The sequence below is a fragment of the Gobio gobio genome (genome assembly GCF_949357685.1).
Source record: "Gobio gobio genome assembly, chromosome: 1".
NCBI classification, from domain to species: domain Eukaryota; kingdom Metazoa; phylum Chordata; class Actinopteri; order Cypriniformes; family Gobionidae; genus Gobio; species Gobio gobio.
In genome coordinates, this window is record NC_137097.1 from 46,299,106 (window position 1) to 46,326,918 (window position 27,813).

Consider the following 27,813-nt stretch of genomic DNA (forward strand, 5'->3'; position numbering starts at 1 on the left):
TTATTTAAACGAGCACAAATTATTTATGCTTAATTTAATCAGGCCATAATATTTTTTTTCAGTGCACACGTCTGGTTCGCTATCTTTGTGAGGACTCTCATAATGTTTTTTATACTGTACAACCCGTAGGCCTATATTCTATCCCCTTACACTAACCCTAAATCACAGAAAACGTTCTGCATTTTTTTAATTATCAAAAAAAGTATGATTTATAAGCTTTATTCCTCATGGGGACCTCAATTTAGGTCCCCACGGCGACACGAGTCCCCACGAGTCTGTGTGCATTCAGGTTGAAGTCCCCACCAGGATACAAAAACATGAACACACACACACACACACACACTGGTTTCCATGTTTTAAGGGGACTTCCCATAGACATAAGGATTTTTTACTTGACCAACAGTATATTCTCTCCCCTAAACCTACCAATTACAGAAAACGTTCTGCTTTTTTACTTTTTTTTTTTTTATATAAGCCGTTTTCCTCATTGGGAACAAAAAATGTCCCCACAAGGACAAGGATTCAAGGATCCCCACAAGGACAAGGATTTGTTTTTTTTAAAGAACTGACAGGTGACTAACTTAAAGTGACAGTAAAGATATTTGTAATGTCACAAAAGTATTTTACAAAAATATTAAGCAGCACAACTTTTCTTTTTTTCCCACAATGTCTTCAACATTTATAATAGAAATGTTTCTTGAGTCCGCTCTCACTCTTATCCATAAATTATTCTTTTAATTTTGCCTTGTTTAGTGAGTTTGATTCAACAGAAAACTGTAACAAATAAGTTTTTACCATCAAATTTTGCCATCAGTCTCGATAGTTACTGTGCGTTTTCATTCTCATAGACATTTCTGTTTATCTATTTGCATTTCACATCTCTGGTCTTCAAGCTGTTTCAGAGGCAGCTATAATGCTTTCATTCTTTCACTTTTATCCACATCCTCTCCAAATATCTTTCCATCTGCTCCTTCTTTTTCGATCTCTCTCATTCTGTCATATGAGCATTTGATTTTTTTTCTTCTATTCCACTACTTTAATCCTCTTTTCTTATGCCCCACTATCTCTCTGGCGAATGGCCTGTTAAGCAGTAATCTTAGCAGTCAGACAGTGCTAGTAATGGTGGCGAGCGCAGAGAGCTCTGGGATTACTGGGCTACTCTTATGCAAACACATTTCAGGATTCAAGAAAATGCTTAGCATTAGCAATTTACGTAACAAACAAATCATGCATGCATTGAAATATACTGACACAACCAAACATGATGATGCTGTAGTACGTCAATAAATTCAAAACTCATACACGCATGTGGATTTATGATACATTGGCATCTGAAGTAAAAGCAGGACACTATTGCACTGAACAGCATTTAAGGTAACCTTGTTTTGTGCTTTTGGAATGCTTTTGGAAAAAGAAATTAATAATATATATAAATATATATTTATGAAGATTTTCAATGCATTACATCTTGATATTAGTTCATCTTAATTTATTATAAATGAATATTTTTATTTTATTTTAAATAATCCACATGCATGCAACATCCAGTTTATAGAAAAATCGGAGAAAAAAAACTATAAATAAAATTCATGTCAGTCATTTGCAGTCACTTTTGCCTGGTTCTGCTTAAGAATTTGATGTCTCTGACTCTATTTCTCTCTCGCTCATACTGTCACTTACTCACTCGTGTGTTTGTTCTCTGACTCCCTCCCTCAGTTTAATCATTCAGGAGCTGCTGACTGACAGTGAGAAAGGTTTGTTCTCGCTCTGAACCAAAGAACAAAAGAGAGTTGGCTGACAGAAGCAACACAAAGCAGAACAAAACTAAAGAGGACTGACCTTCTTCCATTCCTTCTTGTGGACAGAGGAGCTGAGAGAACAGGTGAGGGAATGTTTGTTAGAGACTTCAGAATTGCAATATTAGAGGTGGGTTTCTACGTATACTGTTTTATAGGGGTGGGGTGTCGGGGGGGGGGTATTGAATATTTAGGCACAGGTCTATTTCAATGTTATCTTACTACATATTCTATGCATATGAATTCTATTACTAAGGTTTTATATATTCAAATATTTATATAAAATATTTAAAAAATATTATGTATGCCTATGAATTATATTATATTATATAATAAATACAACTTAAATTGATATTCATAATAAATAAATAAAACTTAAAATGTGAAAAATATTTTAAATAGCAGTTAGTTTAAGTAATGTTTATGTTGTCACGATACAAATGACAGTATGTTTAATTTTTGAAAATGTTTAAAGACACACAGAAGACACAGAAGAGGCTGTCAAATATGAGTCTGGGGCCGGCATGCATTTTCCTAAGAGGATCTAAAAACATTGTAAGTCTCTTTGGCTTATATATATATTATATAACATATGTAACATATATTTATTTTATTTTATATTTTTATATATTAAAAATACTGAAAATACCTCCAGTGAGGAACTATATATATATATATATATATATATATATATATATAAGTTGAACTTTCAGTATTTGGTTTGTCCTCTTTTGCTTTAATATATATATTGTTGTCTTGTACTCTAATGTCTATTGCTAGACGTTAAAAAAAACAACCTTGTAGCCGTTGATTTTTACCTGAAGTTCCTCACTGGAGCACTATGTAAAGATCTTGCTGTTTTTTTCCATTCTAAACTTGCTGAACTCATTCAGAACTCATTCTGTTAATACCCATGTAGAGTTATAAATATCTAAACTGGTCTGTGTAGCAGAAGAATTATCTCTCTTATGGTTCTGGATATAAGAGATTAATGAGTGCTTGCAGGAATTATAATTATCTATATATCTGAGAGAATGAGTTCAAAATCAGTCCTAAGACATTAACAACAGATTGTTGCTTACATAAACCTTACATAAAGGTCATGCTCAGTTGTAAAATTGATGCATATAAGAAAGCCTAACTGTGGCTGTTTTACAGGATCGTCCACTCGCTGATGAGGAGATAGACGGTAAGGACTGCTTTTACTCTAAATTAAAAAATATATATTTACCTTTAACAGAGTCACTGATTATTTCCTGTAAATTAATTGATGATACTGATCTACAATGTTTTAGAAGTCATCTGCTTCAGAGGTAAAATGTGCTATTTATGTATTTTGAAATCAAATATGACAATTAACTGTTTGGCTACAGTTTCCAAAATATTTAAGTTTTTTACGTCTATAAACTGTAGGAACCTGTTACTATAATGTACATAGTTTATTCCAGTTCGATGTTTACCCTGCACTTCTTGGCCTGTCTCTTGTATTCTTGTATTAATGGAAAATCTCAGGCTGCGTCTGAAATCTTAAAAATGCTGCCTTCGGAGGATGCATTGCAAGATAGGAAGGTATCAAAGCACGTCAGAATTAAATGTTTGCGTCACTTCCTGTCTCCTGAGAGACCTTCATCTGATTGATTTTTAAAAGCAGCATAGATGTATCCTTCTCTGCCTTTGATATCCTACAATTCAGTGTGTTCCATTCCATGACAGTTGAGCTAAAAAAGATGGCATTGTGGTTGGCGGTCAGTTTAAGTGTAAATGTACGCACTTGACCAACATTTTCCACTTCTGATGTCATTTCTAGCAAGAATTTACTATTGTAGTCATTAAATACAAATTCTCAGCAAAGCTCGCTCTATTTTGTTGTAGATCATTAAAACCTCACGCTAGTACATAAACACTGCCTACAAAGTCATTGTCTGATAAGGCAAGTTTTTGTACGCAGTCTATGCCAGGGGTGTAAAACTCAGCTCATGGCCCACAGCCTCGCAGAGTTTAGCTTTAACCATACTTAAACTCTGCAACTAAAGATGTACTTTAGTCATTTCTGGTTTAAATTGAGATCCCTTCCCTTTATAACTTATCCTCCACCATTCCCAAGTCAAGGATCGCATAAAGCCCAATGGTATATCTTGAAACCTAGAGCCAATCAACAATTTTAAATATAATTTTAATTCTCAGTGACCCAGAATTATGTTATTTTCAGAAGCATTTTGGCTGTAGACCAGTGTAATTTATTTAATCAAACTGATTATTTATTTTCCTCCACATTTCTGGTTCATTTACATAACCAGATTAACCTTACAGAATAAGATAGATGCAAACCAGCTGTGAAATGCCAGATGCCAATGCAATTCAGTAAAGTCAATGAGCAGTCAATAAGTCTGAGAGTACCAATGCTTCTATTTTATAATCTTTTCAAATTTTATATAACATTTGTTGATAGACAAATTATGTTTTCATCAAATAAAGTGAAAAGTTGAACTTTCAGTATTTGGTTTGTCCTCTTTTGCTTTAATGACAGAAGCACTGACCAAGAACATCTAACCATCTGTACACATGATCAATGTTGCAAATGTATCTTATTTTGATTAGTACATTTTCTTAGCTTTTTTTCAAAATCGTAAAACTTTTTGTATATTTCTATTAGGTTTAAATGAAATAACAATAAATCCCAGATTTTTCAATGCATTTAAACAATTTGTCATGTACCCAGAAGTCTAATTGAACTAAATTGACTTGTGTGATGCAGAGCTGCGCGAGGCGTTCGCTGAGTTCGATAAGGATAAGGATGGATTGATCAGCTGTAAAGATCTGGGCAACCTGATGAGGACGATGGGATACATGCCCACTGAGATGGAACTGATTGAACTTAGCCAGAACATCAACATGAACCGTGAGACATCTGTCCCCTTCCCCTCCCCGTTTCACATACAGTATGTACCAGCAGCTTTTTTGTGTTTTAATGCTCGTCCAGTCAATGTGTTTTGTACCCATGTCTGCTGAAACACTGTAGATTATTCGTAATCCATGGATGTTCCATCTATTTATTTATCATGTGTTGATCACATAGATTTCTGCTCATTTTATTTTTTATCTGCCTCTTTTTCAGTTGGAGGAAGTGTAGATTTTCAGGATTTTGTTGACCTCATGGCCCCAAAGCTGCTGGCAGAAACGGCTGGAATGATCGGACTGAAAGAGTTGAAAGATGCATTTAGAGAGGTAAAGAAATGTCCTTTTTTCCTTTAAATTTCCTAAACACATTTCCAACAAAAAGTGTAATATTTGACTGTAATCTTTTTATATTTTTATGTAGTTTGATATGGACGGTGACGGCACCATCACCATCGATGAGTTGAGGCATGCAATGCTGAAGCTGCTAGGTGAAAACACAAACAGGAAGGAAATAGAAGCCATGGTCCGAGAAGCAGACAACAATGGAGACGGGACTGTTGATTTTGAGGGTAAAATAGATTCACACTAGCATTTTTTTTTTTTTCAACAAAGGTCTTTAGCAGTGGTTCTCATTGCCCAAAACAATATTCAAAGTTATGTCATCTGGTGTTTCTTCTGTAATTATGACAATGCTGCTTGTTTTCATACTTTTTAATAACAGAAACTGGGAGTGTTAATATGTCAGTGGTGGACTAAGTACACAAATCAAGTATTTGAGTAAAAGCATACCCTACTAAAATAATAATCCAGTAAATAAGGCCTAGGCCTACTCATTTTCAACTTTATTTGAGTACAAAAGTACTAGTTTTTAATGTTCTTAAAGGGTTAGTTCACCCAAAAATGAAAATTCTGTCATTAATTACTTACCCTCATGTCGTTCGACACCCGTCAGACCTCCATTCATCTTCAGAACAGAAATAAAGATGTTTTAGTTGAAATCTGAGGGCTCTGAAAGGCCTCCATTGGCTCAGTGGCACCCTTCACTCTCAAGACCCTTAAAAGGTACTAAAGACGTCGTTACAAAGTCCATCTCACTACAGTGGTTCTAAAATAACTTTATGAATCGGCGACAATAGTTTTTGTGCGCAAAAAACCCCTAAATAACGACTTACATAGTGATGACGATTTCAAAACAAAGCATCATGAAGCTTCGAAGCGTTACGAATCACTGAGCCGAATGATGATTCGGATCGCGTGTCAAACCGCCAAACTGCTGAAATTTGGCGATCCAAACTGCTGCTTCGACTCAGTGATTCATAACGCCTCGAAGCTTCATGATGCTTTGTTTTGAAATCGTCATCACTATGTAAGTCGTTATTTAGGGTTTTTTTGCGCACAAAAACTATTGTCGCCGATTCATAAAGTTATTGTAGAACCACTGTAGTGAGATGGACTTTGTAACGACGTCTTTAGTACCTTTTAAGGGTCTTGAGAGTGAAGGGTGCCACTGAGCCAATGGAGGACTTTCAGAGCCATCAGTTTTCAACTAAAATATCTTAATTTCTGTTCCGAAGATGAACGGAGGTCTTATGGGTGTCGAACAACATGAGGGTAAGTAATTAATGACAGAATTTTCATTTTTGGGTGAACTAACCCTTTAAGTATTAAAACTAAAAAGTAGCCTACTGCTAGATATGTGGGCCTATGTGAAAAACGTCACATATAGGGCAAAATGTGTTAACAAAAATGCTACACACTAGTTTTGCATTCACTGCTACAGATGCATGGGCATTAATTAGAAAAATTGCTCATTTTGAGTCAGACTTGTGAATTCAGTCAATTGTCAACTGAAGACTCGCTCTGATCGGATCAGTCGTTCAGCGAGTTGTTGACTCGAGAACAGATGCAATCGGTTCGGTCGAATTCACGAATGAATAGTTCAGTGCGATTTTGGAAACAATATAACAGGTTAACTGAAAAGAATCAGCTCATTTACGAATCGGACCCTGAGCAGGTCTCGATTTCTTCAGTTCAAAATAAAGAGGAACGACATGTTTTTATTAAATGTAGTGGAGTAAAAAATACGATATGTTTTGGAATAATGAAGTAAAAGTTTCCAAAAATAAAGATAGTCCAAAAAAGTACATAGCCTACTTGAAAATGTAGCGTACTTATACAGTAACGAAGTTACTTCCAACTACTTTCAACTTACAGTACTTCGTTACTCGCCACCACGGGTTAATATAGATTCCAGATTCTGATTTGCTTTAGTTTAGAACCACTGAATTATCGGATCATCTTCACACTCTGTTCTAGTTTAGCACTGCCACACATATATAATTACACACAGATCTATAGTAGAACTGTTTCACATGCGGAAATACATGCAAAGGGATCTTTAAACACCATACTGCTGGACTGACCTTATTCAGTGATTACTAAAGTGTTGAGAATGTTCTTTAATATATTAACATCGGAGCAGTAGGTGTTTCAGTAATTAAACTAACAAGACTGTAAGGGATCCAACACCCTGTACTCCACACTGTTTCATTCACAGAGGTGGTCTGGGTCATTGATGTGTAGTGGCCCTTTTAGCTCAAAGTGCCACGAACACATGCTCACGTCTCACGGCAAGTGTGATCAAATGTGAGGTCAAGAACGGGCTTGTTATGAACCCTGTCCCTGATAGAACTAGCTATTTGTTCTTTAAATTTGCCAATTAGTATTTTTTTTTATCATTTAAATAATTTTTCATTTAAATAAATACAATCACATTGTGATTAACTCAAATGTACAAATGTACAAATGGTAATATTTTGGCCAGGTCTCTTTGAAAAGAGATATAAATCTCAGGATTAAAAACCTAACCTAACCACACTACAAAACACAAAATGGTTAAGAATATCTACATAAAAATCTATATACAATAGATAAGAATTCATCTAAAATGCAAATATGATGCTGACCGATTGGGATTGAGAACCAAAGATATCAATAATGCATTTTAGTTGTTGGTTTAACTTGTCACTGTTGCTAAGTATCTTAAAACATCTTTACACAGCTGCTCTGTGTCTGCTTAAAATTCTGTGTAAAGATGCAATGCAGCATAAAAGCCAGACTAAATTATGTCTGCTCTGATCTCATCCCTTCTATAACAATATGCAGTTATAATTGCTGTGTAAATGCATTTATGCCACCTCAGTCTGTGTAAAGACATCTAATTGCCACATCACACCTTTGCAGTATAAATTTGCCATTAGTTACTACGTAATGAATACTGAGAAATAATCTCACATAATATTAGCTAGAGTTAAAAATTCTGCTTTGCTTTTTTATCTCTCTTTTAGAGTTTGTCAAAATGATGTCCAATGTCTAATTGAGAATACACCGGAGATGTTAAAGAAGGCCTGAGAAAATGAACATCTGCATCAGAGACTCAGACCGTCACCGGCTACAGTACTATGCATATGGGAACAGTATTTTATACCACTTTCTTTGTGTATTCATGTCTTACTCTCTTTGAGTGCCACTTTGTTTTGCTTTACATGACCTCAAACTCTGTAAATTACAATGTCATATTTCAGGATTATGTAACAATATTTCAGTGCATGTCTGATATACATGTTCAGAATAGGATTGTATCTTTCATTGGACATGCATATTTAAACTTTTGGCATAAAACCAAGTTAAAAACTCTCACGGACTGTTATTAATTTTGCATTAGTCTGTATGTCCTGATATTATTGTAATTTGATTATCTAGGCTTTAGTTAAGCTCATCGCTGAAAATGACAAATGTCATCAGGGAACTGGAATCCTGTCTATCCGCGCTCTAATTCTGTACTGCATCAGTGCGTGTATACATTTTAAACAGAAATAGCATTACATGAATATTATGATAGAAATACTCTGCCATATCTGCCTGTAATTTCCCGATTAAAATTCAATCAACATTTGCAGCCACTTCTACAATTTACAAATACGAGTAATACAAACAAATGTTATTAATAAACTTATATATAGTACTAAAGTCTTAGGCACGTACATTATAACTTTTGCTGTAGTGTGTCATAAGGAAATAGGGAATATTTATATTGCCATTATTTTGTACAACCCCAAATCAAGAAAAGTTGGGACATTTTGTAAAATGCAACAAAATCAATACTCTGATTTGTTCATTCTCTTTCAACTTTAACTGACGACAGTACAAAAAAATTTTTTTTTACTACAAGGTCATTTGAAGTGAAAATACAAAAAACTAATCAGAAAGAAAATACGTTCTCGTAATCAACGTGTTGGATGCTGTATAAATAAAGATTTGAGCGACTTTGACGAGGGCCAACTTGTTATGGCAAGGCAACTGGGTCAGAGTATCTCTGAAACGGCAAGGTTTGTGTGTTGCTCCTGGTCAGCAGGTGAGAATTTACCCAAAGCTCACTGATGTACGGGGTCAACGAAGGCTATCCTGTCTGGTCTGAGCCAACAGAAGGTCTACTGTGGCACAAGTCACACAATATTTTAATGATGGCTACTGGAGGAATGTATGACAAAACAGCGCATCACACTCTGCTGTGTATGGGGCCGTGTAGCCATAGACCAATCAGAGTGCCTGATGACCTCTGTCCACCAGCAAAAGTGCTTACAATGGGCGCGCGAGTGTCAGAACTGGAGCTTGGAGCAGTGCAAGAAGGTTGCCTGGACAAATGAGTCCCATTTTCTTTTATATCACGTGGACGGCTGTGTATGTCTGCACCATTTACGTGGAAAGTGATGCTCTGTGGGATGACGACAAGCCAAGGGAGGGAGTGTGATTGTTATGACCCAAAATAGGGACCAACATAAAGAGCCATTCAAGAAAGTAGCAAAACAAAAATCGCAAAGGCCAGGGCAATAAAAACGTAAAATGTATTGGCAACAGAAAGTAACAAAAACAAACAAAGATATAAATATATACAAAACTTAAAATAAGGACTGCTGAGTTAACTAATCTAAACTACAACGCAGAGTTAATGTTTTCCTAACTCCTAAGAAACACAAAAGAATCTTCCTTGTCAGTTTACTTACCTATGCTTTCCCTCAATTCTAATAGAACTAAACAAACAAAACTCACAATCCTGTACAAAAGAAAGGGAAACAAAAACTCCAAAACCACCAACAACAGGTTTCCTGAAGTAAGCCTCGTGAAGTGCTACTAGCGGCTCTTAAATACTAGAAAGAGGAGAGAAAGAGAAAGAGGAAAACAAGAAAAAGAGCAGGGGCTCGTAACAGTGATGCTCTGGGCAATGGTCTGCTGAGACCAGGTCACTCAAAAAAAAAATTGTGAACACCCCTTCATGACAATGTTCCCTGGTGGAAGTGGCCTCTTTCAGCAGGATTATGCACCCATACTGCACACGTATACCGGTATATGACGTTCAGCATTAGGTCGATAATCTCAAATGTATTGCTTGTATGTTGCGCTGTGGCCCGAAAATAGCATTAAAAGTAGACCGTTGGAAAACATAATATATTCAATATAATCAAATCCTGCAATCCACTAAAAGCTTTAACCTCCGCAGCTGATCATGCTTTTCGACGAACATCTGCTCAGCACACACTTCTCTGGCTGGTCTGCTAAGTGTGAGCTAATGCTAAGAAACATGTGTTCCATGATGAACCAGCATTCAGCATTCTTACAAAAAAGACTCTACATGTTAACTATTCAAAACCTAGCACTCTTTTAATACAGTGAATAACAGTTATCTCCAGACCTGTAATGAACCTCATCTTTTGTTCCTCATCTAGACAGACAGCAGCTCATAAACCTCTGTGCCAGATGTGCCAAATAACCCCACTAAGCCATTAATGACATCTGGTCTGTTACCAATCTATTTCTATTGCAGCAACTGGGAGACATGCACATACAACATTACATCATGACCAGTAAATTTGCTCCAAGTTAGTAATTCATATAGCTTAGAGGGCTTAATTGCATTTATGTGATTATTTAAATGTTTCTGAACAGGGTATTTAGGATTATGTATGGGTATGGAGACAGTAGGTAAATCTTTTTTGACACTATTTCAAGATCACTAATCAGTATAAGCATACATTTGTGATCATTTGATGTGCCCATCAAATTATCACAAATGCTATATGATAATTTTTTGAGTTTCTATGTATTAATCCAATCTCCGTTGTTGTATTAACTCAATTTTCTAATTTCAATGAACTAAAGTAACTTACTTTTTTTAAAGTTAAACCAACAATATTTTATAATTACAATAATTTACTATTTATATTACAGTGTGGAGTTAATTTAATGTAGGATAATGTGTCATGTAATAAAATAGAAGCACTTTAACTAGTAGTCTCAGACTTTTAATTTCTTTATTTTTTAAATGTTATTAATATATTATTTTGTGTGTTTTATATAACATTGTGCCTCAAGTCAGTTCTTAAAAAAGAAAAAAAGAAAAGAAAATAATGATTATGTTGTGTACACTCACATATATTCAAGGTGAAAAAAAGAAAAGAAAATACGTTTGTAGTCATTAAATCTAAACATTTTTATCACTGAAAAGTTTTAAGTTTAGTTAACTTGAAATGTTAAGTACTACTAAGTGACAACTTGAATATTTGAGTTAACTAGATTTAAAATTTTATGGCAGCACAAACACTTAAGTGGAAACATTTTTTTTACAGTGTATAACATTGATTTTATGAGTAAGTCACTACATAGACGACATATAAAATACATTAGACTACAATGATGATGAATGTTGTTTTACAGCAGGGTAAATGATAGCAGAGAAAATGATAGACATGGAGTCAGAGCATGTCTGTGGGGAAGATACATTATGTAATGCTGACCTGTTTTTATTCATTTATTTGTATTATTTAATCCTACTATATAGGCATTTTCTTTTCTCTGATGCTACATAATCCCTCATTTATCCGTCACACTCTCCTTCTGTCTTCCACTTTTTGTCTGCATTTAATCTAGTATTTAGGTATATAAGCAGGATGTTTTCCTTTCTTAAAATCTTGATGATATAACAGGTTGTGTGTTCTGCTCAGTGTCTTGACCTGTCGAACTCATGGCATGTGCATGAGTGGGAAGACTTTAGAGTCCCAATCGGATGAATATAGTTTTTTTTTTCTAAAACATCTCTCTTCCTTGATCTTGCCATTCTTAAAATGCATTAAATGACAAATTCTCTCACTACCAAATTTTCACAGAAAATATGCTGTTTTCACAACACAATCACAGGTCTGTAATTGCCATTTAAAACTTTTACAAGCTGCTTTTAAAAATCAATCCTGAATATCAAAATGAATCTGTTTTCTGGACGTTCCACCTGCTTTTTTATTTTAATTTGTTTGTAACAGTCAATGGACCTTTTGACATTAAAAAAAACCCTATTTCCTTGATAACATTGCATAAAATATTCGATTAACAAACATTATTTTATGCTAAATCTATTATTAGCCTCTATTTTCTTGTATTCTTTTGTCTCCCCCTAGTCTACTTTGCTGCGTCATCACCATATTGACAAAGATGTACATTAATGATGGGTTTACGAGCCGACTAATCAACTGAATATGATTTAAAGGGATAGTCGTCTGCTTGACACAAAATAATTTATTTTGAAGATTAAGGGTAACCAAACAGTTGATGGGCCCCATTGACTTCCATAGTATGGAGAAGAGTCAATGGAATGGAGCCCACAGTTTGGTTAGCGGCATTCAAAATATCTTTTGTGTTCAGCAGACGAAAGAAACTTGTACAGGTTTGGAACAACTTGAGGGCGAGTAAATAAAGTTTTTGTTGTGAACTGTCCCTTTAAGATGTTGCATCTTTGAAACCTAGCAACATTTAAAACTTAATTGTGAAATGTCTTTTTTTACATAACGCTCGTCATATAATTGTGTGCTGCTGTCACTGGAGTCTATCAAGCTATATTTGTTTAGATTAGTCTAAAAAAATTCTTACTGGTCGAGGATCTAGCATTCATGCTCTGCTGCAGTGTCCGAGGCCCCTACAAATCCTGGCCATAATGGGAGAGAAGATACAAAGTACACGAGGACTGAAGGACGTCAGTACAAAACTCAACCTCAAGAGGACGCTGTTAATCACGGAGCAGAAAACTAGGTCATATACAGGTGCTGGTCATATAATTAGAATATCATCAAAAAGTTGATTTATTTCACTAATTCCATTTAAAAAAGTGAAACTTGTATATTATATCCATTCATTACACACAGACTGATATATTTCAAATGTTTATTTCTTTTAATTTTGATGATTATAACTGACAACTAAGGAAAATCCCAAATTCAGTATCTCAGAAAATTTGAATATTGTGAAAAGGTTCAATATTGAAGACACCTGGTGCCACACTCTAATCAGCTAACGTTAATTAACTCAAAACTTTAAATGGTCTCTCAGTCTAGTTCTGTAGGCTACACAATCATGGGGAAGACTGCTGACTTGACAGTTGTCCAAAAGACGACCATTGACACCTTGCACAAGGAGGGCAAGACACAAAAGGTCATTGCAAAAGAGGCTGGCTGTTCACAGAGCTCTGTGTCCAAGCACATTAATAGAGAGGTGAAGGGAAGGAAAAGATGTGGTAGAAAAAAGTGTACAAGCAATAGGGATAACCGCACCATGGAGAGGATTGTGAAACAAAACCCATTCAAAAATGGAGTCAGTTCTTCAAGAACCACTACACACAGACGTATGCAAGATATGGGTTTCAGCTGTCGCATTCCTTGTGTCAAGCCATTCTTGAACAACAGACGGCGTCAGAAGCATCTCGCCTGGGCTAAAGACAAAAAGGACTGAGGGGTCCAAAGTTATGCTCTCTGATGAAAGTAAATTTAGCATTTCCTTTGGAAATCATATTTTTATTTTTTGTAAAACAGAGGTATAATTAACAAAAAAAAGTCATTTAAATTAAGATATTAATCGTGCTTGGTAGCTACATGAATCTTATGTTACTCAGAATACAAATGGTTTGTGATTTAAAAGGAACCTTGATATAAACAAAAAATAACAGCGCAAAATAATCAAATGATGCAAACAGCTCATGGTAGTCAATGTTTTCTTTTATTTATTGTTACAGTAGCCTATTGTAAATTGAAATTCACTTTCCAAAAAATTCAGACCATCCCCACCCGAACAGAGGGGCGTGGCCTGTAGCATGTCAGTCAAATGTGTGAGGGGTTTCAAGGCTCTTACACTCAGTTTAAAAATGAAACCATATCAGTTTAATGCTCTGACATCCACACTGCAATCAGTGCAGAACCGATCCAAAACACCACCATAACCAAACCAAAAAAATGTTATGCTTTGAGCCATACGGTTTTCCTTTCATCTCAGTTTCTTTAATACGACATCTATTAACCTACCTCTTGAGGCATATACAAGTTTCCACCGAGATTTCCTGAACAACATGACAGATTTAACAGAATTAAGAAGTAAATTACTTAGTCATTTAATTATGGTCAAAATACATGTAGTGAAATGTTTCCCCAGTCTCTCTGCGAAACGGGCTCGGGATTCGTTACTCCACTGGCGCACTCAGTAAAAAGCTGATGGTTGCTAAATGAACCAAAAACCATTAAACAGTTATATATAATACTTAATTATAAAAAGAAATGCCGGTATCACTTAACATACCTTAAGTGAATCCAAAAGAATTTGGCAGCAAATGATGAGGTTTAAAGTCAGACTGCACAAACCACTGATACACATGCATACCCTGCTCATTCGCACAAACCCATTCACACTCATGGTAATGGACATGTCCTGGGTAAGAGATGACAGTTTCCTGTTTGGAAGGGCTTCATAATGTGGCACGTTGTGGTTGGCCATGAGGACTGGAGGAGGTAAAATAAAAAGTAGCCCCTATTTTGTTTCTTCTATCCTTTCGACGCTCCCTAGTCCTCGCCTGCTTTCATCCCTCGCACAGACCCTTGGCTACGCATCTGAAAATGAAAATAAAGAGATTTTTAATAATAATTAATGACAAATGGAAGAACACTACCATTCAAACATTTGGGGTCAGTAAAGTGTTTTATGAACTAAATTAATACTTTTAATCAGCATAGACACATTAAACTGATCAAAAGTGACAGTAGAGACATTTTCAAATGAATGCTGTTCTTTTGAACTTTCTATTCATTAAAGATTCCTAAAAATGTATCAGTTTCCTCAAAAATAATATTAAGCAAATTACAATAATATTAAGCACATTACAATAATATGATAATAATAAGAAAGGTTTTGGTAACATTTAAGGTCCCATTAGTTAATGCATTAACTTGCAATGAGCACTGAGCAACTTATTATATTTTTTTCAATATTTATTATTTGTCTTTAACATTAGTTAATACAAATTTCCATTGTTAGCTATATATAATACTTAGCTGTTAATAAATATTAACAGATACCACTTTAAAATTGTAAAAAAATGTATTCATTAACAAGAACTATGAATTATGAATAATACATTCTTTAGAAACATTGTTCATTGGTTCATGTTAACTAATATAGTCATCTCATGTTAAATAATAAAACCTTATTGTATTGTTACGGTTATCTATTTTTCTTGAGCATTAAATCAGTATATAAGGGATTTTTGAAGGATAATGTGACTGAAGACTGGATGCTGAAAACTCAGCAATGACATCACAGGGATACATGTCCTTTTTTGAAATATATTCAAATAGAAATTGCAATATTACTTCAAAATTTTACTGTTTTTATTGTATATTTTTATAAATGGAGCCTTGGTGAACATAAGAGACTTTTTTTCAAAAACATAAAAAATTCTAACCATCCCGCAACTTTTGTCTAGCATTATGTCACAAAACTGACAAGACTGTATCTGCAAATATAGTAATATTAGTGGCATCAAATTCTCCATAGTCATCTCAATAAATGAGTGTCCTGCAAGCATTCGGTTGCTGTGGGCAGAACTGCATTGTATGGCTTCTACAGAAACTTATACCTGGTCCAGCTCCCTCTGTGTCTCTTCCTCCATCCTACGAATGTCATCCATAGTAAGGTCCACCCAGCGGTCCAGCCAACAAAAGAGCTGCCGGTGGAAATTAGTGAAGAGCCTTTTCTCCTGCTACTCAGACAGAGAGACATGAGGTTGATGTTACTGTAAGTATAACAAAGACTTATCGACACCTGACAGCAACGGCCAAATCTTCATGTAACGAAATATATCAAATCAGAATATTTATATTACATTTATTCACTTAGCAGCGTTCCAGAAATGCAAAGTACAAATGTTAGTACACACACCCCAGAAAGATAAAAACAAGTGATATGTTTTAATAGATTATGAGTGTAAGTTCAGCCTATTTGTGTTGGTGATGAGAAACCATATAGCAGTGCTGATGGATCACCTTATGAATGAAGTTCTCCACACGTCCCTGCAGACCCCACCAGCGAAAATGAACTGTCACCAGCTTATATGCAGTCATATAAGGACAGTTACCATTATGAAGCTCTTTCTGCAACAGATATTGTAGATAATCACTCTTTTGGATAGTATAATAAAATATTGCATTTAAATGTGTGTAAACAGAAACTGTGAATAAAAGGCTGTTAATGCAAATATCAATGACACAGGCAACATCGCTACACTATTGACAAAAGACAATGGACCTTTTCTTGCCAATGAAATTTAGCCAATGTGACTGCACCTTTAGAAGGCAGCACGTGCATATATATTTATATACATTGATCAGGCATAACATTATCACCACCTTCCTAATATTGTGTTGGTCCCCCCTTTTGCTGCCCTGACCCGTTGAGGCCTCCATGGATCAGACTTGTTTGTTCAGCACATCCCACAGATGCTCGATTGGATTGAGATCTGGGGAATTTGGAGGCCAAGTCAACACCTCAAACTCGTTGTTGTGCTCCTCAAACCATTCCTGAACCCTTTTTGCTTTGTGGCAGGGCGCATTATCCTGCTGGAAGAGGCTACAGCCACCAGGTGTACATGCTCTGCAACAATGCTTAGGTAGTTGGTACATGTCAAAGTAACATCCACATGGATGGCAGGACCCAAGGTTTCCCAGCACAACATTGTCCAAAGCATCACACTGCCTCCGCCGGCTTGCTTTATTCCCATAGTGCATCCTGTTGCCATGTATTCCCCAGGTAAGTGACACACGCACCTGGGCCATCCACGTGATGTAAAAGCAAACGTTTTCAGACCAGGCCACCTTCTTCCATTTCTCCGTGACCCAGTTCTGATGCTCATGTGCCCACTGTTTGCGCTTTCGGCGGTGGACAGGGGTCAGCATGGGCACCCTGACTGGTCTGCGGCTATGCAACTCCATACGCAACAAACTGTGATGCACTGTGTATTCTGACACCTTTCTATACCAGAACCAGCATTAACCTTTTGAGCAATTTGAGCTACAGCTCATCTGTTTAATCGGACCGCCCGGGACAGCTTTTGCTCCCCATGTGCATCAATGAGCCTTGGCCGCCCATGACCCTGTCACCGGTTCACCACTGTTCCTTCCTTGGACCACTTTTGATAGATACTGACCACTGCAGACCGGGAACACCCCACAAGAGCTGCAGTTTTGGAGATGCTCTGACCCAGTCGTCTAGCCATCACAATTTGGCCCTTGTCGAACTTGCTCAAATCCTTAAGCTTGCCCAATTTTCCTGCTTCTAACACATTAACTTTGAGGACAAAATGTTCACTTGCTGCCTAATATATCCCACCCACTAACAGGTGCCGTGATGAAGAGATAATCAGTGATATTCACTTCACTTGTCAGTGGTCAAAATGTTATGCCTGATTGGTGTATAATGTAATGCTAGCAAAAGGAAGACAAAAAAACGTATGCGGTGATAACTGCGTTAAATAATTTTAACGCTTTAAACTGGAAAAAATAAACGCATACATTAACGTTGACAGCACTATATTATATATATATATATATATATATATATATGTAAGTGCTGGGAATCGATTAAAAAAATTAACTAATTAATAAAAAAAATCTGTAATTAATCACGATTGATCGCAAGTTTTTAATATTTTTAGTTTTTATTATTTTTATATTGTAATATTTTAAGTTACTCTCCAAATAAATGAAGAAACAATTTAAAGACAGTATATTTTAAATATGTGTTGTAATGGCATCTTTTTATGAATGAAGGCCAGTATCACTGATACTAATGTCTCTATGAAACATTTATGACTACATAAAAAAACTAAAAACAATCTTTACATAAACCCATTATAATAAATGTTATTTTTACCTGTGGCCTTCCCTGTTAGACATATACAGAAATGTAATAGTTATCAAACACCTTTCTTAACTGCATAAATAATAAATTAAATATAGATTAATCATCATTAAAGCTACAATTTTCTCTGTTCCCGTTGTTCTTTGATGAACATTAATAACAGGCATCATCATCAGTGCTCCTGTCACTTTAATAACGGCCGTTGCCGAACATGTCGCGGATCTGACACGCTGTCCCGCGCATCTCATTTCCTCAAAACTCTTTAAGTTAATTTAAGACGTTATTTAACTCATTTAAGACTCCTAATATGAGAATACTCAAAATTCTGTGTTGTTATTATTGTTTGTTCAAGAGCAAAAGAGAACTTGATGTGAGCAGGAGACTGACACGATTCTGTCTTTGCGTCGAGTGTGTGTGTGTGTGTGTGTGTGTCAGAGTGTCCCTCGATTAGCTGACATGAGACACAGCCCAACAGACAGCACACACACAGAGAGAGACAGGACATTGACATACAGCGCGTTCTCTTGGGTCTTGTCGCGCTAGGAAGCATTTACATGAATAGGAACGTGATCATGTAACGCTATGCAAAAATGGATATAAAAACGGACGCTGCGTTATTTGCGTTAAATATTTTTAATGCGTTAAGCTGAAAAAATTTATCGCCCGCGTTAACGCGTTAATTTGCCCAGCCCTAAAGACAATAAAATATACATACATATATATGTGTATGAGTGAGTGCGTGTGTGTGTGAGAATATGCCGTGTTTGTGTACCTTCCATTCAGGTCCCAGAGGTCCTCTCCCAGTTTTCTCTGAGTGATAGATGGCAGGGTCCTCTTCTGGTTTGTAGTCCTGAGAGATGAATTAAACAGTGATGGAGGGATGAAGCAAGAGGAAAAATATTAAAGCAATATAGCAGATCAACAGATGATTCTGTGCTTATAAGGTATGGATTTGAGTTAAATCTGCAGGATTTTAAGCGCAACATGAGGTAGAATAAGTTTAACACTGTATATCAGTAATACAAATGCTAGACAGTATCAGTATAGTTTTATTTAATGCCATGTTAGTAGTATCTGAGGCCATCTGAAAAAACTGAATTACAAAAATACAAGAGTTACATATATCAGGGTTCCCACTCTTTCATGAACACCAGATTAAAGGACTTCTTAAAGCACCTTTTATTTTATAATCAAGCACCTATCAAATTCACATCCCAGCATCCGGAAAATCATAAAATACCTCTTACAGTACGTAACATTTTAACCCTCCCATTGCATTTGCATCCATTTTAACCCAGAAGAGGTACAGAATCATTTGCACATAAATACATAGTTTACAAAAATGAAATTTTGGAAACGTATTAAAACCGGTTGCAGGTTTCTTATCCCTAATGTTAACAATTATTCCACACTAGTCTTGGTTTTCATTTTTTATAAATCATTACTTGAGTAAAAACATTGTAATATAGAGAAAAAATAAAATAAAAATAATTGCAATTGAGTGAAAAAAAAAGGCTTGTTTCCGCTTGTTAAAATAAAAAAAAAGGTTAATTCGACTTCTCCCAATTTTGACTATTTTCACAGAATTGCGAGTCAAAGTCAGAATATATATATATATATATATATATATATATATATATATATATATATATATATATATATATATATATATATATATATATATATATATATATATATATATATATATATATATTTATATATATATATTTATATATATAAAGATTTCTTGCAATTCATTACGCAATTCTGACTTTTCTGAGTTTTTTCTCTCGATATTGTGAGTTTATATCTGAGAAAAGTAGTCTGAATCGTGAAAAATAAACTGGGAATTGCATGAGATATAAAGTAAAATTCGGAGGAAATTCTCACAATTATGACTTTATAAATTGTAATAGTGGCTTATAAAGTCAGCATATATATAATATTAAATAATATACATATACATATAAACTCGCAATTCTGAGGGAAAAAAAAATCTGAATTGCAATTTATCTCTCACAATTCTGACTTAATAAAGACACAATTGACACAATTTATATAAGACTTTATAACTAGGGATGTGACCGTGAGGATATTTTCCCACCGGTTAATCGACGTGTGACAACACCGGTAATACCGGTATCACCGGTGGAGGCTTTTAAATTGCTAATTATAAAACTAAAGTAAAATGCGCACGGCCGCTCGGGCATTCATAATGGTGTGGAGCTTGCATAGAAATTAACTGAAAACGCGCCAGTGGAAACACAGCGTGAATGTCAGTGCGGCCGTAAAATGCGTGCGCACTGTGCGACACAGTGGCCGTGCAAATTTTACTTTCGGTTTAGAATTAGCTCCAATTCAGGGGAGGGTTGATTGAATGAATGGTGGGTTCATTAGCCTATGGTTCTTAATAAAAAACACAACAATCAAACAGTACAATGACAAACTCACTTAAATAGGCGCTTTAACATTTTGCTTTGAAACCAATCTTCCGCCGCCATCTTGTCATTCAGCTCCTCACTCTTGTGATGAATGAAATCTGACTCCTGCTCATTCGGCTCACGCTGTATTAAGCAGACACGTTCAGTTTTTAATTGTAGTGTCTGTTCTCTAACTGAACTAAATTATTTTAATACTATAAAAACTAATTAAAATGATGGTGGGGGCAGTTCCGCGGTGGGCAAGTGATGTAACCGGTGTTGCGGCTGAACACCGGTAACACTGACTGTCACAGCAAGCCTAGTACTTCTCAGAAATATACTTAAAATTGCACTTAAGTATACTTGACTTGTACTGACAGAAAAGTCTAAGTATATTTGGCCTATACTTGTACTCAATCTTTTGATCGAGATATGCTAAACAGTATAATTAAGTCTTCAACGTATACTTGGCTTGTAGTTGTGTTTAATCTTTTGACTGAGCAGCCTTTTAAATATACTTTTTACATAGTTTTACATACGGTCTTATTAAACTTACATTGTTTGAAAATATTGATTAGAATATTGATATAAAACAGATATGTTCCTAATTCTGCATATCTGAATTTTTGTGTAGGCTAGTCCACTGGTAGTGTACATAGGAATTTACTTAAAATCTACTTTACTCTTTCTCCGCCATTGACTGAATTTTCCAGCTATGCATGTTTTTACTGTTATACGGTAGGGGGCGCTATGACATGTAATACAGAATCTCCGGATCAAAATACAGGAGAAGAAGAAGCTGAAACAAGTGATAGAAGATTGCAAATGTAAAATAACATGATCAACAAACATTAAACGGCAAGTAAATCAAAACTACCTAATGTTACCAAATGAAACGTCGAACCCATGAAGAGGAAACGACTGTAAAGCTTTAGAGGTGTTGATGGACTCAATCTACTCCATCTGTGTTTTGATCATCGTTTTGAATCTGATCAAGGTATAGTCTTTGACAAAAATGCGATTTTCGCAACTTTTTGTTTAAAATGTTGCCTTTCTTTATAAAACTTACCCACATTCAAGTGTTGATAAAAAAAAGGATGCATGAAACTATAAAAACATTTTTTTAAATTTGTTAAAGTACAGTTAAATGTATATTTCAATATACTACATACTTTTAAATATACAATATACTTTTAAAGGTATAAACATATATACTAGGACTAAGGGGGGCATGTAATAATTTTTGCAAAATTTATTTCAAATTTTATTCAAGCACTTTCCAGGCCTTGAATTCATGTGTCTGAAATTCAAGTACTTTCAAGGCACGTGGGAACCCTGATACATACAATAAAAATAAAAACCAAGAAAACTGACAAAATACAGCAATTAATATTATACAAGGATTTTAACATTTAACGGGATAAAAACTCTAAAACCTTTTCTGATAAAATAATTTCTCAAGTGAGCTTACGTCATAAAAATTATTTCTACTTGCACAAATGCTAGACAATTTCACACAAAGACAGAAGTTCAACTCACCACATCATCCACCTGAGAGCGATCAGCTATATCGATCGGCACAATCTCAATGTCCTCCCATTCCTCAGGTGGAAGACCATGAGGCTGCATAAGAGGACGATTGAAACAATAGAATGAAAAAAAGTTTCAGTGGGATTTACTTACAGATGAGACTCTGCAATTCATCCAACAGGATCAAATAACGTTTGTATGAACAAATTACGGAAGTCAAGCCCCTTTTCTATTCTTGCATTAGCCGTGGATAATGCCTCCAACTGTTCTGACAGTGGATAAAAGTAATAAAGATGGCGATGCCCATTACCGGAAAGTCTTATCAAAATGTATATGTTATTTATTAAACAAACAAAGGCGCAAGTTCATCCATCAACCATCCATCTTAATTAAACAAGCTTTTTATTAATCGTTTTAACTGTTTTCATTTGCGTTGCACCCAGACCAATAAACTAGAGAGAGACACTCTGGTTGAAAGACTCCACCTCTAGCAGAGTTAAGGCACTGATGAACTGTGGACTAACACTCACATTCTCAGTAGTTCCTATGTCTGGTTTATGCCAGGTTTCAATCTTAATGAAGAAATCATCTTTCATGTACTCATTCTGAAAAGCACAAGAGAACATCACAAACGGAATCCTTTTTTTTATTTCATACACAGTGTTTAGATCATTTTCAACAACAGAAAGACATGCTGACTAAACTCTGATTCAGCAAGATATTTGATTTCAAAAGTACACTTACTGTAACAACTGAAGTTTTCCATAATTGATTTAGTTGTGGGAAAGAAAAGAACAGATTTTTTTTGTATAGATCAGTGATTTTTCTCAATGCATTAAATGCAAAAGCAAAAAAGGGTTGAATCATATAATGCCATTTGTATAAAAAAATCACTTATTATTCACACATGCACAAAGTAATTAGTGTTTACTAACTAGTGCGACAGTATGGGTATGCGTTCCACGCCTTCTCATGAAAAACCAGGGCTCCTTCAGGGGCAAACATCTGAATAAAACCGGGAACCTTGCTGTAAAAGACAAATCGATATTTAAACTATTAGGGGAGACTAAATGCATCTCAATTATAAGATTCAGAAAATCAATTACATAAATGCTTGTTTTCTCTAGCAGTGTTTTTCAATGTTGGGATATTTTTGTGAAATGTATCCTTTAAACATGATATTTTTGTTTGAAAAACAAGCAAACAATTCAAAACATTGAGAGCAGGTTTAAATATATAATGAAGGGACAGATTTTTTTTATATTTCTTTTATTTGTATTGCCATATCAGCATCTGTGGCTATTTTCATGGCAAGATTAATATATTAAAAATAAATATATAAACAAAATGAACACAGGTGTAGCAAAAAAACAACAACAATTGATAACCATTTCACATAAATATAACAAACATAAGATTTTACATTTCAATATTAGATTAACAAAAAAAATAATAATAATACTCCTGGTGAAACATTTTTAAAAAAATCCACTAAAGAACTTTCTGTAAAAACGTTGCCTAGTGACATTCAAAGCAGTACATTCCCAGATTTTATGATATAATTTTATAAAATGTATTTTTTAAAAGTCTCTATCATGTGTCTTTCATGCGTAGTGACACATTTTAAAAACAACTCAACAGCAGTAGGGCTTTGCGATTAATATCATTTTAGTTATCGGTTTCTGCTTACAACGATTATTATTTTCGCCCCTCCTTAAAAGCCTAAACTTAACATCCAAATCAGTCAAATCATGTAACATGGCTGTCATAAAATGCAGTCTACTGCAGGACATGCTTTATTTTAAAAAGTTTATAAAAGCGCATTGAACTGCGAAAGAGACTGATCTCCACACTTACATCCCTTATACTTTGAGTTTCAAGTGTGTGCCTTAACGCTCAAATATACACAAAAATGTGTCAAAGTGTTCGTCTTGGTGGATATTTACATTAAGACAGTCAGTTATGTCTTAAGTAAATAAACAGTTGGGAAAGAAATCAGATGCATGTCTTTATATTAGATCCGTAAATTCGGTCGTAAAACCTAATGCAAATACCTGCTGCTGTCTGTGTCATCAACGTTAAACAAAAGACAAAATCACTCACAGCTCTTGACTGAATAACTTCAGTAGTTTTAATAAGAATCAATGTATTCATAGAGTGAAGACCATGCAGTGTTTTAAAGTTTAACTGAGGGTTTCTAATAATTCTGTTATCATTTATTGACCCTCAAGTTGTTCCAAACCTGTATACATATATTTGTTCCGCTGAACACAAAGGATGATATTTTTAATGAAAGTTTATAACCTGGGGTCCGTTCTTCGTACCTCGCTTAATACATCCGAGATGATTTGACAGATCCCAGATCTTCTAATCCTGATAACTGATCTCTAGCTAACTTGGTTCTTCAAACGAAATTGCGGATTGGATTAAAATATCTAGATTAAGTTGTCTAAGATCACCGCGCGTTGTCTAAGATCAGCAATGCAGTGATTGGCTGGCGGCAAGACAGCAATGTAATGACATCATATAATTAAAAAAGCCACCTGGCAAAAAACTTGACAAAGAAAAAAACACGAAAAAAAAAAACCCACGAATTTCTGGACTTTTATAAGGAAACAGCCAAACGACCAAACCGACATAAAAGTTATAATAGATAAATTAAATGTGCACTGTTTTTTTTAAAAACATGATTCCCAATTATTTACATTCACGATTTTGTAGTATTCGTACACCCTTTACCTTTTTTTTTCAATGTTGTCATTAGCAATTTGTTTTTAATTTGTGTTACGTGACTGCATTAATTAGAGTTTCTTAAGCGTCAAGATCAAGTTATCTGCATCTCATGCGCTGCATCAAGCCACTCCCATAATATCCGTCATCACTCAAATTAATAGCATGTGTGTAAGACTCCAATAAAATGATAAAGTAATTATTCTATCAGAAATAAATCTCTCAATCAAGTGTCTGGCTGTGTCTATAGTATTATACACAACATTGTAATATTATTTTCAAAAATATTTTTATATTATTATTATTTTTTTTTTTATTATTGCCCCTGGTTCAGTAATGAACTCTTGTAATAAAGTAGCAGTGGTTGGGACACATTTTAAGTATCAACGCTGCTTAAAAAGATGCAATCTAATCCTGTTTACATGAAATAAGCCTGCTCGCGAGCAGGTTTAAACTTCCGGACCTGTTGCTATGACAGCAAGTCCAGGATGAGCGTTGAAGAACCAAACAATCCAAGATCATGCCAAATCATTAACAATCAAATCCAGCTAACTGAGTTAGCGACGTACGAAGAACGGACCCCAGGCTACTCAGGGGCACCATTGACTTCCATAGTAGGAAAGAAAACTATGGAAGTCAATGGTGCCCCAGAACTTTTCAGTTTCCCACATTGTTCAAAATATCTTCCTTTGTGTTCAACAGAATAAAGAAACTCATAGAGGTTTGGAACAACATAAGGGTGAGTAAACGATGACAGAATTTTCATTTTTGGGTGAACAATCCCTTTATTGACTATTTTGACAACTGATTGTTTATAATGCAATACTGTGTTTTAATTGTGCAAACAGATAAGTCCATAGGCTTATTCCATTCTAGATATTCTCAATAGTTATTGTTTGTTATAAGATCGTGATGCCTCGCCGGAACGAAACTTTGGAATATCCTTCCTCTTTACATTAGGCATCTATAACTGCTTTTAAATCCTGTCTTAAGACATTTATCCTCCCAGACTTTTAAAAATCCATTAGTGTGTCATTTTGTGTCTCTCTTGTATAGTGTTAAGTTTATTTTGTTTTTTATTTCTCTATCTTGCTCCCTTTTAATTCATTGTAATTATTTTATTCATTGTAAAGCACTTTGGTCAACCTCAGTTGTGTTCGAATCAAATGTGTTCTATAAATAATTTATTACACAATATATATTTTATATATATATACATATATATTTGCAACAAAGTCTTCACTGTTGCTTTTGATCAATTTAATGCATTCGTGCTGAATAAAAGCATTTTTTTTTTATCTTACCGGCCACAAACTCTTGAACTTTAGTGTATATTTCACTACATAAAACAGTTGGAGTCCCTATTAGAGGTTCAAACAGCAATTCTGTGATCATAGTCTTATTGATCAGGTGAAAACGGCATGGCTGTTAACATGATCAAAGCCTTTACACATGCTCTCACCTGTGTATGTGGTAGATCTTGTGGGTGTACTGGCCCTTCTCACCATCCTTCTCGTATGGTTCATTTCGGAGGACCTCAATCCCTTCTCCTCCGCCTGTGTTGTTCTTACTGGCCTCTGCAACTGAGTACAGTTGGCCAACCTGGTACTGAGAGGGGGGGGGGGGGGGGGGGGTATTACATAACTAATGGCAACTGTTCACAGCACAATAGAGACAAACAATGTAATGCAGAAGAGGTGCTGCTGACTCCATCAAAGTGAAGGGAGCTGTCTAAATATTTGCTTGAGCAATAACAGAAGCACAGATTCCCACTGATCACAGAAGACAGAGCAGCCGGTTATTCTAACAGCAATTACTCTTTTTCTTACCTCTTCTACTGAACATGGCAACAGCACCTGACTGAAAGGAGAATAGGATAGAGGTTAAAAAAAGCTAAGAATAATTTATTATCTCTATTATGGACACTACATCGCGGCGCGTTGGTATAACGGGCGTGTCGTTAGCTGGCCCCGCATTATTGTACGATAAACCAGCGTTTTAACAACCAGCGGAGTCTCAACTCAAAACACTACTCTTATTAAATGCCCATCCTATCATGTGTTTATGAATAGCGGCGCTGGTGGGAACGCGGTCCATAAAACACACCGTAATGCTGTATCAGGCAGGCTAAGCGGTTAGCGCCGATCAGCACACCCAAATCACGGGCTTAAAATTCACCATTTATTATGACATATGGGAATATGCTTCAAAAACGACAGGCACGTGCTGCACGATATAACGCAACTGAATCTAGTTAATGCATACTGTAAAGGCCACTCACTATTGCTTGACGAGTACCATCCCGAATCTGGACAGAACGGTACATTCAACAACAGATTGCGGTCGCCGGAAATGAGACGCGCGCGTCATCAGTGGAGAGGGGCGTGAAGAGGACGCGCGGGCCAGGGGTCTGAGGACAGAGACCATGATGGGAAGGGAATTTCGTGGGATAGTCTCTCTTAGTATTGTTTTGTTCTTGTTGTTGTTGTTGTTTTGTTTGATCATAATAAGCAAAACTGTGAAAAGAAAATTAAATGTTCTGGTTTTGTCAAAAAAGAATACAATTTTACCAGGATGGCTTAATCTGTTATCATAAACGCGAACAAGCTTTACTTTAGAAAAGCCTAAAAGTATATATATATATATATATATATATATATATATATATATATATATATATATATATATATATATATATATATATATATATATATAAAATTTACGCTACCGGTTTAGGTATACATATCACGATACTGAACTCACGATATGATATTATTGCGATACTCCAAGACATATGGTACAATTTTTTTTACATTTTTAACAAAAAATGTACTGTTGATTAAAATGCTTGGTATTACATTGGGGTGGAAATGAATAGGCTTGGACTTGCTGGTAACACAATGTACAGGACAATGGTGACACCAGAATAAAAATATTCATGATTCTGAAGCTGAAAATACAGAAATATTTTAGACGAATATGCTTGCACTCTGTCACTGACTACTAGATATATTTTAAATAATGTAGGACGCTTTTTACTGGTAACATGAGACATTTGGCATTATCAGGAGGACCCACAAATATTCCCCCATTGCATTATTATAGCCTACATTATATTCATCATTATATATAATAGTTTAAGGTATACAGATACTAAAACT

The 27,813-nt window shown here is 35.3% G+C and overlaps 2 protein-coding genes across 2 annotated transcripts; one reads left to right on the top strand and one right to left on the bottom strand.

The window, feature by feature from the left end:
• Nucleotides 1-1,248: 1,248 nt before the first annotated feature.
• cabp5b (calcium binding protein 5b) lies at nucleotides 1,249-9,030 on the top strand. Its single transcript, XM_079818854.1, has 8 exons — nucleotides 1,249-1,374; nucleotides 1,717-1,882; nucleotides 2,272-2,351; nucleotides 2,955-2,985; nucleotides 4,552-4,695; nucleotides 4,912-5,021; nucleotides 5,116-5,263; nucleotides 8,042-9,030. The coding sequence occupies exons 3-8, from the start codon at nucleotides 2,304-2,306 to the stop codon at nucleotides 8,068-8,070; spliced, it is 510 nt and encodes a 169-aa protein (XP_079674980.1). The 5' UTR covers nucleotides 1,249-1,374; nucleotides 1,717-1,882; nucleotides 2,272-2,303; the 3' UTR covers nucleotides 8,071-9,030.
• Nucleotides 9,031-13,765: 4,735 nt separating this feature from the next.
• pitpnbl (phosphatidylinositol transfer protein, beta, like) lies at nucleotides 13,766-27,009 on the bottom strand. Its single transcript, XM_079818812.1, has 11 exons — nucleotides 26,934-27,009; nucleotides 26,482-26,512; nucleotides 26,115-26,260; nucleotides 22,858-22,949; nucleotides 22,667-22,674; nucleotides 22,453-22,527; nucleotides 21,932-22,015; nucleotides 18,745-18,822; nucleotides 16,100-16,207; nucleotides 15,694-15,816; nucleotides 13,766-14,668 (listed from the first exon to the last, which is right to left on the bottom strand). The coding sequence occupies exons 1-11, from the start codon at nucleotides 26,951-26,953 to the stop codon at nucleotides 14,621-14,623; spliced, it is 813 nt and encodes a 270-aa protein (XP_079674938.1). The 5' UTR covers nucleotides 26,954-27,009; the 3' UTR covers nucleotides 13,766-14,620.
• Between the last annotated feature and the right edge of the window lie 804 nt (nucleotides 27,010-27,813).